This window comes from Cervus elaphus, chromosome 10 (assembly GCF_910594005.1).
Source record: "Cervus elaphus chromosome 10, mCerEla1.1, whole genome shotgun sequence".
Classification (NCBI taxonomy): Eukaryota; Metazoa; Chordata; class Mammalia; order Artiodactyla; family Cervidae; genus Cervus; species Cervus elaphus.
The window spans coordinates 33,976,222-33,989,205 of NC_057824.1; the positions used below are offsets into that span (position 1 = coordinate 33,976,222).

General features: G+C 44.1%; 1 protein-coding gene and 1 non-coding gene across 2 annotated transcripts in view; one reads left to right on the plus strand and one right to left on the minus strand.

The window, feature by feature from the left end:
• Window positions 1-12,984, plus strand: part of VWA3A (von Willebrand factor A domain containing 3A) — a 54,694-nt gene that overhangs the window by 21,879 nt on the left and 19,831 nt on the right. Inside the window, exons 13-18 of the mRNA XM_043915585.1 lie at window positions 1,783-1,908; window positions 4,682-4,817; window positions 4,926-5,029; window positions 6,403-6,483; window positions 7,282-7,376; window positions 9,302-9,421. Coding sequence (XP_043771520.1) covers window positions 1,783-1,908; window positions 4,682-4,817; window positions 4,926-5,029; window positions 6,403-6,483; window positions 7,282-7,376; window positions 9,302-9,421 — 662 coding nt within the window. The remainder of the gene's footprint in view (window positions 1-1,782; window positions 1,909-4,681; window positions 4,818-4,925; window positions 5,030-6,402; window positions 6,484-7,281; window positions 7,377-9,301; window positions 9,422-12,984) is intronic.
• LOC122702338 lies at window positions 12,299-12,405 on the minus strand. Its single transcript, XR_006343213.1, has one exon. It is a non-coding gene; the product is annotated as a U6 spliceosomal RNA (small nuclear RNA).

The window sequence follows — 12,984 nt, forward strand, 5'->3', positions numbered from 1 at the left end:
TACTGCAAGAGACACACAGCAATCAATTCTGAATGAGCAAGTAATTCTGTACCAATCCATCCATTAGTCCTTGTCTCAGTTAATAATAACATCACACACTCTGTGTCTGTAATGGAGAAGACAGCAAATGTGTGCGTAGATCCATATGGCAGATTGAGAATCCAGCTGTCTGTTGAGCTACAGGCTGTGCCTTGCCTGCTAACTACTAATTGCCAAGAGTAAATGAATATTTGCATATCACAAGTATGTTCTAGTGTTACAAAATCCTAGGTGCAGGCAACATTTTCCTTGGGCAAAACCCCTTGTTACCTCACTGGCCAGACTCTGTAGGAGTGACATACTCCAAGGCTAGGAAGATACTCTGGGTGAGTGAGTGAAACTGGCTGGTGTAAGAAATGTTTTCTCTTAAAACCTGTGAACCTCTTGGCTTAGTTGTTGTTTTTCCACTCTTGATGGAGGTATGGGTAAAAGAAATTTCATTGTTTTCTTTATTATGAGCAAAACAACAGTGCAAAGATGACAAAAAATTACAACTGATTCTGATGAGAACACAGCAGTGAGTGGTAAGAAGTGTGATGAACAAAACAGCACTTGCCCCAACAAATGAGACGCCTCTGCTCAGCCCTAGCCCATTATTTATTTGTTCTGCAGGAAGGACCCCCAGCGTTACCTACCAGTCTTCTGATTTTTCAACAAGAGCCAGATATCTGGATTTGTGTGTGTGTGTGCGTGTGATTTCCTTTCATTTTTAAAAGATTGAGGGACTTCCCTGGTGGTCCAGTGGCTAAGACTCCATGCTCCCAATGCAGGGGGCCTGGGTTTGATCTCTGGTCAGGGAGCTAGATCCATACAACAAAAACCCAGAGCAGCCAGATAAATAAATAGATTTTAAATAATTGAGAAAATTCTCATAAATAAAGTGAACAACAGTGGCAGTTGTGTAACCACCACCTTTATTTAGCTCCCAAACATTTCCATCTCCCCAAAAGGAAACTCTGTACCCTTAAAACAATTATTCCCCATTCCCCCATCCCCTGCAGCCCCAGCTCATTGTCAATCTGCTTTCCATCTCTTGGGATTTACCTATTGTGGATACTTCATATAAATGGAGTCATATACCTTTCGTGTCCATCTTTTTTTCACTCAGCATCTTGTTTTCAAGATGCATCTGTGTTCTAACATGTATCAGAACTTCATTCTTTTTATGGTTGAATAATATTCCATTTCCTGAATATACTACCTCTTGTTTATCCATTCATCAGTCAATGGATATTTGAGCTGCTCTGAACTGGTATGATTATGGGTGGATAAGTATCTGAGTCCCTGTTTTCAATTATTGTAGGTGCATAGCTAGGAGTAGAAATGCTAGGTCATGTAGTAATTCTGTTTAATTTTTTGAGGAGCCACCAAACTGTTCTCCACAGCAGCTGCACCATTTTACAGTTCCACCCGCACCCCTCAAGTTCCAATTCTCCAGTGTTCGCCAACATTTATTATAGTCCTTTAATAATGATTATTATAGCTAGAGGGGATGTTAAGTGTTTCTTCACATCTGTAAGGTTAGACAGCCTTTCAACTATTTAAAACACTGCAAGCCAATAATGTACAAACGAAACAAGCATTGGCAGGCTGTGTCTTGCACATGGATCCTGTTTATAACGCCCGCTTTGAAGAGCATGCCACTCCGTCCTAGGGATTCACGTGGCTGCCTGCCCCTTCCCACCTCCACCATGCCGGTAACCAGGTGACCACTGGGTGACTGATCGTCCCCACCACCCCTAGATCTGCAGCAGCCGGGAGGTGGATGAGCTCCTGGCAGAAATCCAAAAGGCCCAGAGCCTCCGGGACCACGTGCAAGCCCTGCACCCCGACGCCCGCTGTGAGGAGCCCACCGGCGCGATGCAGGAGGTAGGTGCTGAGAGCCGGAGCTCAGACCTTCCCGGAGGCGTGGAGGCGTCTCACCTGTCACTCAAGGCGCTGCTGCCAGGCCCCCAAAAGTGGCGTAAGGCGAGGCCCCGCCCCCTCGCAGCCCCCACAGCTCTGAACGGCCCCAGCCTCTGCTGGAAGGATCCTGGTGGATTTTCTAACTGAAAAAAATTTGTTTCAGAGAAAGGTCATCAGGCCTCTGCCACCCCTTCCACTTAAACACTGTCCCTCCCTTCCCCCCAGTTTGGAGAATGATGAAAACCTCAGCTACACAGGGTAGGCTGTCTGGAGACATTTTCTCACCAGCATTTCATTCATTCGGGGCAAAGGCCCTGCTTGAGGGCGTTTAATTTATCAGCAGAATAACTCAGAAAGTTTATGGACACAAGCGCCATAAAAGCTGTGCTCTGTTTAGACAGCACAGACAACTTAGCTGTGGACAGAAGAGAACTGGAAACGCTTTTATAGCATCAAAGAGTGAAGACTTGGGGTACCACATGTTTTGACCTGGCTCGCTGTCGTGAAAGAAACACAGCACTTAGACTGAGGTCTTGAATTTTAGCTTCAGCTCTTCTACTGATTATCTATCAGTTCAGTTCAGTCGCTCAGTCGTGTCCGACTCTTTGCGACTCCATGAACTGTGGCACGCCAGGCTTCCCTGTCCTTCCCCAACTCCCAGACCTTGCTCAAACTCATGTCCATCGAGTTGATGGTGCCATCCAACCATCTCTCATCCTCTGTCATCCCCTTTTCCTCCTGCCTTCAGTCTTTCCCAGCATCAGGGTCTTTTCCAATGAGTCAGTTCTTCACATCAGGTAGCCAAAGTATTGGAGTTTCAACTTCAGCATCAGTCCTTCCAATGAGTATTCAGGACTGATTTCCTTTAGGATTGACTGGTTTGATCTCCTTGCAGTCCAAGAGACTCTCAAGAGTCTTCTCCAACTCCACAGCCTCCGGGACCATGTGATTATCTATAAACAATAGCAATAATTAATAGTTTTCATTTGCTGAGTGTGTAGGCACTTAAGATAGGCACAAGGCTTAATCTTTTTAAATGCCTTATTTTATCTTATGGCAATGGTCTCCAGCAGATATGTTATTACCCCTATTTTACAGATAAGAAAACAGAAGTTGAGTTTAAATAATTTGCCTGAGATCACAGAGATAAAAGCTGATTAGTCTCGATTGAACTCAGGTCTGCTTGATGTCAGAATCTTGCCAGGAGTTTACCAAAATGAAATGCATATACTACTTGTAGTTTGCAAAATAATGATAAGGTGATATGCAGATTAACATTCTTTTAAATGTTGTATATTTAAAACTAGCTCATTATGGTAGAAATAGAGCTTTCTGAAATTATTTAAGTACTAGGAATTCTCTGACAGTTTCAATGTTTCAGGCTTGGTGCATTCACTGCCAAGAGCCCAGATTCAATCCCTGGTTGGGGAACTAAGATCCCACATTCTGTAAGGCGTGGCCAAAAACAAACAAGCAAAGTATATATATATACATATATATATATATATAATTTCAGTACAAAAAGGGGTCCATTAAAATCAAAATTGAAATTAATATTAATTTTAATTAATGTTAGTAAAAATAATTAAAAAGACAGTGTTAGTTGTTTGATTTTTTAAAATATTAAGTAAATAACAATATAGGGCTTCCCTGGTGGCTTAGTGGTAAAGAATCCACCTGCACATGCAGGAGACACGAGTTTAATCCCTGGGTCGGGAAGATTCCCTAGAGTGGAAAATGGCAACCCACTCCAGTATTCTTGCCTGGGAAATCCCATGGACAGAGGGGCCTGGTGGGCTACAGCCCATGGGGTCACAAAAGAGTCAGACACGACTTAATGACTAAACAACAACAACAAATAACAGTACGGTAGTACTCAGATATAGCAAATTTCATGAAGGTGGTTCTCAAATGTCTGAAGTTTGGAAAGTGTTGTTTTGTGCTTTCCTCCTACACAAGCTATGTGACTTAACCTCTCAGAACCTCAGGTTTTCGGTTGTAAATGTGGGCAAGGGAGTCTAGGCTAGATCAGGGCTCCCTAAATGATTTGGTACAGGAGTTGCTTTTTAGTTCCCTGGAGCTTATGTTTTGAGCCCACGGCAGGGCCATTTGTCATCTTGGAGTCCGTGGTGCTGATTCAAATGGTAAGGGTGGGAAGGGGTTAGGAGGATGGACAGATGACAGAGGAAGTGAGTTGCTGGGTACAGCTCTGTCTTCTCCTGGAAATTCCACACATCTCTAGAGATGGGGATGGGACTATGGGAGGGAAAGGCAAAACTGCCTGTAATTTAACAGGTAGTATTTTAAGAGAGCTTCCCTGGTAGCTCAGCTGATAAAGAATCCGCCTGCAATGCAGGAGACCCCAGTCCAATTCCTGGGTCAGGAAGATCCCCTGGAGAAGGAAGGGATAGGTTACCCACTCCAGTATTCTTGGGCTTCCCTTGTGGCTCAGACAGTAAAGAATCTGCCAGCAATGCGGGAGACCTGGGTTCGATCCCTGGGTTGGGAAGATCCCCTGGAGGAGGGCATGGCAACGCGCTCCAGTATTCTTGCCTGGAGAATCCCCATGGACAGAGGAGCCTGGCAGGCTGCAGCCCATGGGGTCACAAAGAGTCAGACACAACTGAGAGACTAAGCACAATGTTTTAAGGTGCTCCCTTGAGTGGGTGGGGGAAGACTGTGGACTTTCCAGCTCTATAATATGATTATGTAATGATGACTTTTCATTTCAATTTAGATTTCCACAGAGGTTGCGAAGAGTTCACTCATGAGTCTCTTGCCTAAACCCCCAAAGCATGAGGATCCCCTCATGATTGAGTTCCCAAACTTGGACATGACTTCTACAGAATGGCTAAAGACCCATAGCCTTAAAGGTAAATCCCCAGAGAGAGAAGAACCCAAAATGCAGATGACTGACCAAAGGCATGAACCCTTTGGGGCTTCATGAGCAGTGCCTCAAACCCCACCATTTATTTTTACAGCCAAGAAGCTAAGCCTTTATCAGGTTCTGGCACCCAATGCATTCTCTCCCGTGGAGGAATTTGTGCCTATTCTCCGGAAAACAGTATCATCAACTATCCATGAGGTAACTCAGATTCAGAGTTCTGTCCAGTCCTTTGCTGTGGAGCTCCTGTGTGGTATTTCCTTTCTGAAATGTTCAGGAAATAGAGGTCATGAGACAGAGTCCAAGGGGCAGGACCTGAGGGCTTGGAGTGGGATGCAGGCTTTCCACCCAGGACTCTAGAACTCTCATCAAATCTACTCTAGCTGCTGTTTTTCAAAGATACGAAAAATGAAACCTGGGAGACTGGGGAAGGAGGGGGTATACTGGGCACCATGGTCACCTCCTCCGTGAAGGTTTCCTCCTTGTCATTCAGAGCACACTCTCTCTTTAGGCCCTCGCTCTACCGTATACAGACTTCTCCTATTGCCCCTATATTGTGCGTATGTGTGTATTTGTTACATGTCTAACCCCCACCGAAGTATGAGCCCTATAAAAGAAAAAACTCTTCCCCAACACTCTGTCCCTTATATGTAGTACAAGTAAGCAGTCAAGGAATGTCTGCATGGGTGGACAGAAGGATGGAAAGAGGGAGGAAAAGGCCGAGTGAGTGGGTGGATGGAAATGATACATGAATAGGTAAAAGAATGGATGGATGGATGGAAATATGAACAGATGGAAGGATGGATAACAGGATAGAATAAAAAGATGAAAGGATACAAGTCAAGATTAAATGAAGGATAAAGGATGGGGAAGTGGAAGGACAGCATATTAGGTGAACAGAAAGATCAGTCAGTGGAGGGACTTCCCTGGTGGTGCAGTGGTTGAGACTCTGCACTCCCATTACAGGGGGCATGGGTCCAATCCCTGGTCAGGGGACTATGATCCCAGAGGCAGTGAGGCAAGGCCAGAAAAGAGAAGATCAGTGGAAAGACAGAAGAATGAAAGGAAAGAGACAGGGGTTGTCTAGACCTGGCAGCCCATAGATGAATGACTAGATGGAAAGAGTGACAGAGATACAGATAAGACACCTTGATGGAGGATGAATGAACAGAATGAGCAAGTTTGATTTTCAAAGTGTGCATGTGGGTTTCCAAATCTAAGAACTTATGACTACAGTATACTTTAAGTCTCCAACTCTGCTATCACCCAAAACTTCTAACCGTACCTTGTAATAAAGACACTGATGTTCAGAAGAGCCTCCTGAGAAGGGAGCCGGCTTGCCGTCAGACCTGGTTCATTCAGGGGACTGTGTCCTGAAGTCCCACAGCTGCCAGCTCCAGACAAGGCAATGGCCTGGTGATGGGGAGGGGCATAATCCACCCGCAGATGTGTTAAGAACCCATTTCCCTCTCTTGCATCTGACTTGGAGAACCCCGTGACCGATTTAAACTTAAAATCCTTCCTCACTTGTGCTTCTGTTCCCCGGATCCCCTCCTGGCCACACCTGGGTGCAGAAGGCAATGGTGCAGTTTGAATGGCATGACGGGACAGTGAAGAATATTCACGTGGACTTGCCCTTCCTGTATGAATACCAGGTCAGCGCTGGGTCCCCTCAGTCAGAATGTGGGGTGTGGGGAGGGCGATGGGAGGAAGGTGTCGTGGAATGTGGACGCACCAAGCCAGTGACAGAAGCTCCCCCTGTAAACAGACTGTGCTGCACCCACAGGCCCTTCTGGAGCTTTCTCCACCTCCTCTCCAGGCAGGAACCTGGAGGCCTTAAACAAAAACCTCTAATCCTTTTGGTCAAGATTTACCTCCTCCCCATTTGAGGCAATGAAATACTTTGACTCTTCCCTTCCTAGGCTTGTGACAGATGAGTACATGCTTTTATATATATATCTTTAAACAAGTTTTTATTTATTTATCTATCTATTTTTGGCATGCTGGGTCTTTATTGCTCCGCACGGGCTTTCTCTAGGGCAGCAAGCGGGGCCTACTCTCTACTTGTAGAGCTGGGTCTTCTCATTGCAATGGTTTCTCTTATTGCAGAACATGGGCTTCAGATGCACAGTCTTCAGTAGTTGTGGCTCACGGGCTCCAGAGCTGGGGCTCAGTAGTTGTAGCACATGGGCTTTGTTGCCCTGTGGCATGTGGAATCTTTCTGGGCCACGTATCGAACTGGTGTTCCCTGCAGTGGCAGGCAGATTCTTAACCTCTGGGCCGCAAGGGAAGTCCTAGTACATGCTTTAGAGGGGTTTTTGTACTGCCTGGATACCCATGGCCTTGACACACCATTCCGAGAAGCCAAGTGGGGCACACCTTCTTCCCCCACAGACCCCTCAGTCAACCATGTTCTGTGCGCTGCTGACTGTGTGTGGCCCATGAGTTTGCAGAAACAGCTCAGCAGAGCGCTGCGGATGTATGAGAGGCGGATCGAGTGGCTCTCCTTGGCCAGCAGAAGAATCTGGGGCACCGTCTGTGAAAAAAGGTAACTTCCCCCAGTAGAGTTCTTGACCTTCATGGTGTCGTGTGTGACACAGCACTCATTCAACTTGTGAATTTCCTGTTGGTAACTTCAGAATCCATCACTTAGATTAAGGATCAATAAGGGCTCAACAGAACCCCTGGAGGGAAAAGTCACCACCATTAACTACAGCCTCAAGAATAGCATCACTATGTCTTTGTTAAAAAGCAGAAGAAACTAAGTGCAAATTGAAACGAATCAGGGAAGTCTGGTTAAGGAAACTATATTCTAAAGTGGATTTGGTAGCTGTCTTCAGGCCTGGCTTGATCCAGAGATTCATACATGTCAGGAATTTCTTTCCAACTCTCAGTTCCACTTTCCTCTTTCTTGGCTTTGTTTTCAGGCAGGCTGTCCCCTCTAGGTAGCAAGATAGCCACCCAAAGTTCCCAACTTCCTTCCTTCCAGTTTAGCACTTCTAGGGTTTAGGGCGTGGGCCCATTCGTGAGCCACTTGGGCCAAGAGGATTGATGTTCTGATTGCCTGAGGTCTAATGTCCACTTTAAAGCTTGGGCTGGGGTCAGCTCTACTCAACTCAAGTGGACCATTGGAGACAGAGGTATTCCCCCCATGCCAGAAAAAAGATCAAGATACTGTTTTGAGCAGACGTAATGGATGCTGAGTAGGAAGAAACAGTAGGTATCTATTATATCATTACCATTCCATAACTTACTTAATGCATTAACACTTATCATGTATTAGAAGTTTGTAATACCATTCATCTGCTCTATTTTTTAACTCTCAAAGCAACCCCTTGAAGAGTTTTATTGTAGTTTATATAGTTAAATATGCCAAGGAACAGGCTTCCAAGGTGGTGCAGTAGTAAAGAATCTGACTGCTAATGCAGGAGATGCAAGAGACTCAGGTTCAATCCCTGAGTCAGGAAGATCCCCTGGAGTAGGAAATGGCAAACCACTCCAGTACTCTTGCATGGAGAACTCCATGGATAGAGGAATCTGGCAGACTACAGTCCATGGAGTCGCAAAGAGTCAGACATGACTGAGCACACAGACACACACATGGCAAGGATCAGAGAGGTGCTGTGACTTGCCTAAGGCCCCACAGAAAGTGGGACTTGAACTAAGGTCTTCTGATGCTATATCTGGTGAATTTTCTTTTGCTAATCCATAGCTGTCTCAAAATGAGAATGAGGGGAGGATATAGGACTATAAGATCTAAAGAGAAGGCTCAACACTGCTACTGCTGCTAAGTCGCTTCACTTGTGCCCGACTCTGTGCGACCTCATAGACGGAAGCCCACCAGGCTCCCCCGTCCCTGGGATTCTCCAGGCAAGAACACTGGAGTGGGTTGCCATTTCCTTCTCCAATGCATGAAAGTAAAAAATGAAAGCAAAGTCGCTCCGTCCTGTCCGACTCTTCGCGACCCCATGGACTGCAGCCTACCAGGCTCCTCCGTCCATGGGACTTCCCAGGCAAGAGTACTGGAGTGGGGTGCCATTGCCTTCTCCACTGCAAGAGATCTTAAAACAGAGAGAGAAAATAAAAAGATACATTTCCCCGGAGGCCCCAGTTATATCTAATTCCCCATCTAACTTGCTTAGCTTATTTGTTTTCCCTTCACAGACCCCAACCTATTATAGTATGAATGCTGGTGATTTAAAACAAGGAAATGTATGAAATCATTATATGCAGTCCTGCCCTTAAACTGTGTCCACCACGAGGCTTTATTCCATGATAGACCCTCCTGCAGAGAAGGTTCCATGACCCCTCAGGCTCCTGCCTGTGCTGACCTCAAGCCACCGAGAAGATTTGGCCAGGAGTGAATTTGGCGTGCAGAACTCCCCTGGAAAAAACGTTAAATAGTAAAATGGAACAGAATAAACATTATCTGAGAGATTCGGTTCTCCTCTTAAAGCTTGTGTTTCTTTTTAGGGTGGTTATACTGCTCGATATCTCCGTGACCAATTCCATGTACATTATTCATATCCAGCACTCCCTGCGACGCCTGCTGGAGGAGCAGCTGTCCAACAAGGACTGCTTCAACATCATTGCGTAGGCAGCCGCTTCCCCCGTGGGGAGGGCGTGGGCGCTGGGACGCCATCGCCAGGCTGAGGCTTCTGGCAGGACAGCAGATGTATGGGCAGCCGGCCTCCTAGGAGGGCTGTCCGTTTATCTGATTTGAACCATCTTGTTTGGGGCATTGAATAATTAAATGGTTGTAGGACGGTCCCCCTGGGGTGAAGGTGATAAGCGGCCCCAAAACACACTGCTTGATCAGCCCGGATAAAGTAACTCAGCCCCGTTGCCCCATTTGGCCCCCAAGCTGATAAACACAAAAGGGAAAAAGAAGGGTCCCCAGGCTTGGCTCCGACCTCAGTTCGAGCAAGCCACGATATTTTAAACACTCAGAATTCCAATTATAAATTTTAATTGTACATAGATATATCAATATTATTATTATATGTAGTTATATGTTATATAGATTATATAGAGCTACATAGAATTAAATTAGACCTTTATATATATAACTACATGGTTCCATTATATATAAAACTATGTATTTAAGCTATATATAAGTAGGTGTGTGTGCTGCATGCTAAGTCACTTCAGTTGTGTCTGACTCTTTGAGACCCTATGGACCCCATGGACTGTAACCCACCAGGCTTCTCTGTCCATGGGCTTCTCCAGGCGAGAATACTGGAATGGGTTGCCATTTCCTTCTCCAAGGGATCTTCCTGACCCAGGAATTGAACCCATGTCTCTTATGTCTCCTGCATTGGCAGGTGGGTTTTTAACCACTGGAACACCTGGGAAGCCCTTATATAAGTATATATAATATAAATTAATGCTATATAGCTATATAATTAAATTATGTATTTTATACATAATTATGTATATAGATTTTAACTATAAATTTAATTTAAAGTATAAATATTTAATATGTAGTATGTTTAACTACATATGTTTAAATTATATATGATATATATAATAGTATAAATATTTAAGTTGTAGGTCTATCTACATAGTTACTTATATTTTTGTCTATAAATTATATATAATTTAAATATAAGTAGTTATATATATATTTTTTTACACAACTTCACATCATATAGGGAGTGTTCTAAATCTAATAAGTCAGCAGTTATTATTATATGTTAAACTGTACCAGAGCCTAGTCATTCCCTAATAAATTCTACAGAAAAATGCTTAGAGAAGGATATTGGACAACATTTTCATTCATTCATGCCATTCATTCATTTAACAAACTTTTATTAAAAGGCTGCCATATACTGTAGGTATGCTAGGCATTAGGGATTTAGAAGTTAACACACATGATACCTGTCCTTAAGGAACTTATGACCTAGTAGTAGGAAGCAGGAATGTTAAAATATAAATGCTATTAAATGTTTTCTGAAGAAATAAGTAGAAGGCAGGATATGGGAGTCCCATATCGACTCAAAGCAGAGTCAGTCCATTCACCTGGGATGAGTGGGGTCAGGAAATCTTAGCTGAGTCTTGACAAAGAACCGGTGTATCCCCAGCACACAGAAGAGGCGGGGAATGTGGAGAAGGGGCCTTCTGGTGCAGTGAGCAGAGCACAGAGGTGTGATGTGTTACACAACCTTGGGGACCTGCAGTGTGAATAGTTGAGTGTGAACAAAGGGTGAGAGGGAGAACCAGATGGCGCAGAAACAAAAGGAAACCCCAGATGATGGAGGCTTTAAGCAGGAGCTTTTATACTATAGGACATATAGATATTGAAGGATTTTAAGCAAGATGATAATCTTGAGACACTTGAGTTACAAGGTGAAGGACTGGCTGAAGGGATGCAGTATTGGAGGGGAGACCTGAGCCAAGGCAGAGGGAATGAAAGACAGAGGGGCCTGTGAGGGGCGCAAGGAGTTACATATGCAGAACGTAGTCACTGTTTGGCTGTAGGGGACGAGGGGATGGTGAAGAGGTGTGCCAGGTGGAGCGGAGTTTGGAAGATAAACATATAGAGTCTGAGATCCTTAAGAGTTTGGAGAGTCTCCTGGTTGGAGCTCTAGCCATCAGCATGAGTTGAAGACATGGGAGGGCACCTGTGGAGACGCGATGGAGGAGAGGTGCCAACCAAGGACAGAATTTGGGAGAAACTGCCATTTGGACGGCAGAGAAAGGGAAGCACCTAAGAAACAAGAGGAGCAGTCCAAGAGGCGGGAGGAAAACCAGGAGAGAACGGTGTTTTCACCTTTCCCAATTGAAGGAGGATCTTGGAAAGAAACAGAGTTAGGGCCTGCAGAAGCAAAGAAGGAAGGAGAAGAAAGAAGGAATTCACTGAACCTGGCAATAGAGCTCCCTGATAGGAAAACAGTGAGACATAATGATTTTGCAATTCAGTTTGGCAAACATTTAAAAGATTGATAGTACCCAATGCTGACGATAATTTGGTGAAAAGGGCACTCCTGGAAAGTGTTGGTGGAAATGTAGTTTGGTACAGCCCTTGTATTACCTTTTTTAAAATTGGAAGTATAGTTGATTTGGTGCTTCCCTGGTAGCTCAGCCAGTAAAGAGTCTGCCTGCAACGCAGGAGACTCCTGTTTGATTCCTGACTCAGGAAGATGCCCTGGAGAAGAGATAGGCTACCCACTCCAGTATTCTTGCCTGGAGAATCCCATGGATAGAGGAGCCTGGCGGGCTCTAGTCCATAGGGTCGAAAAGAATCAGACACAGCTGAGCAAACACGCACATAGTTGCTTTACAATGTAATGTTAGTTTCAGGTGTATAGCAAAGTGATTCAGTTATATACTGTATATATATATTGTTTTTCAGATTTGCTTCCTTTATAAGTTATTACAAAATATTGAGTGTAGTTCCCTGTGCTAGACAGTAGGTCAGCAAGACAGTAGGTCTTGTTGGTTATTTGTTTTGTATATAATAATCTGTATATGTTAATCCCAAGCTCCTAATATTTTGTGTATCATCTTCACACAGGGGCCATGCTAATCTTCTCTCTGTGGTTCCAATTTTAGCATATGTCCTACTGAAACAAGCCCTGATCAGTATGGCCTTTGTTCCTTCAATTAAACCTTTATGAAATATCCAAAGGAAATATTAAGATGACTGTGCTAAGATAACCTTGAAGGGATTTTCAATGCAGAGTTCTGACAGTTGACAAACCTGGGAAAAAAACAAGAGGGAATTGGTAAAATAAACCTGACTGTAGAATTCTATGCAACTATTCAAAAGAATGTGGGAGAGTTATGTGAGTACATTTCGAAAAGTTCCTCAATAAGTCCAAATGAAAGGAAATAAATAATATAGGTTATATAACTCCATTTCTTTTATTTTGCTAGAAATTTTTTTTAAATTATTGTGTAAAGTGAAAAAATAACCATGCTAAGCTGATTCCCACCCTCTTTCTCAGTACCCCCAGGTTTCCAGACTCTCTTCACAAACTTGCAGTTTCTGTCCATTTGGCTGAAACACTGATTTATGGTAGAAAATAAGGTCACCAGGTTGGGAAGAAAGGCTATAATTCCACTTCTGTTGATATGTCTTTATCTAACAATTTTTGATCCAAAAGAACATAGAACAAAGAGTTAACAGAAATTTGGAGGGAGGGATAAAATTG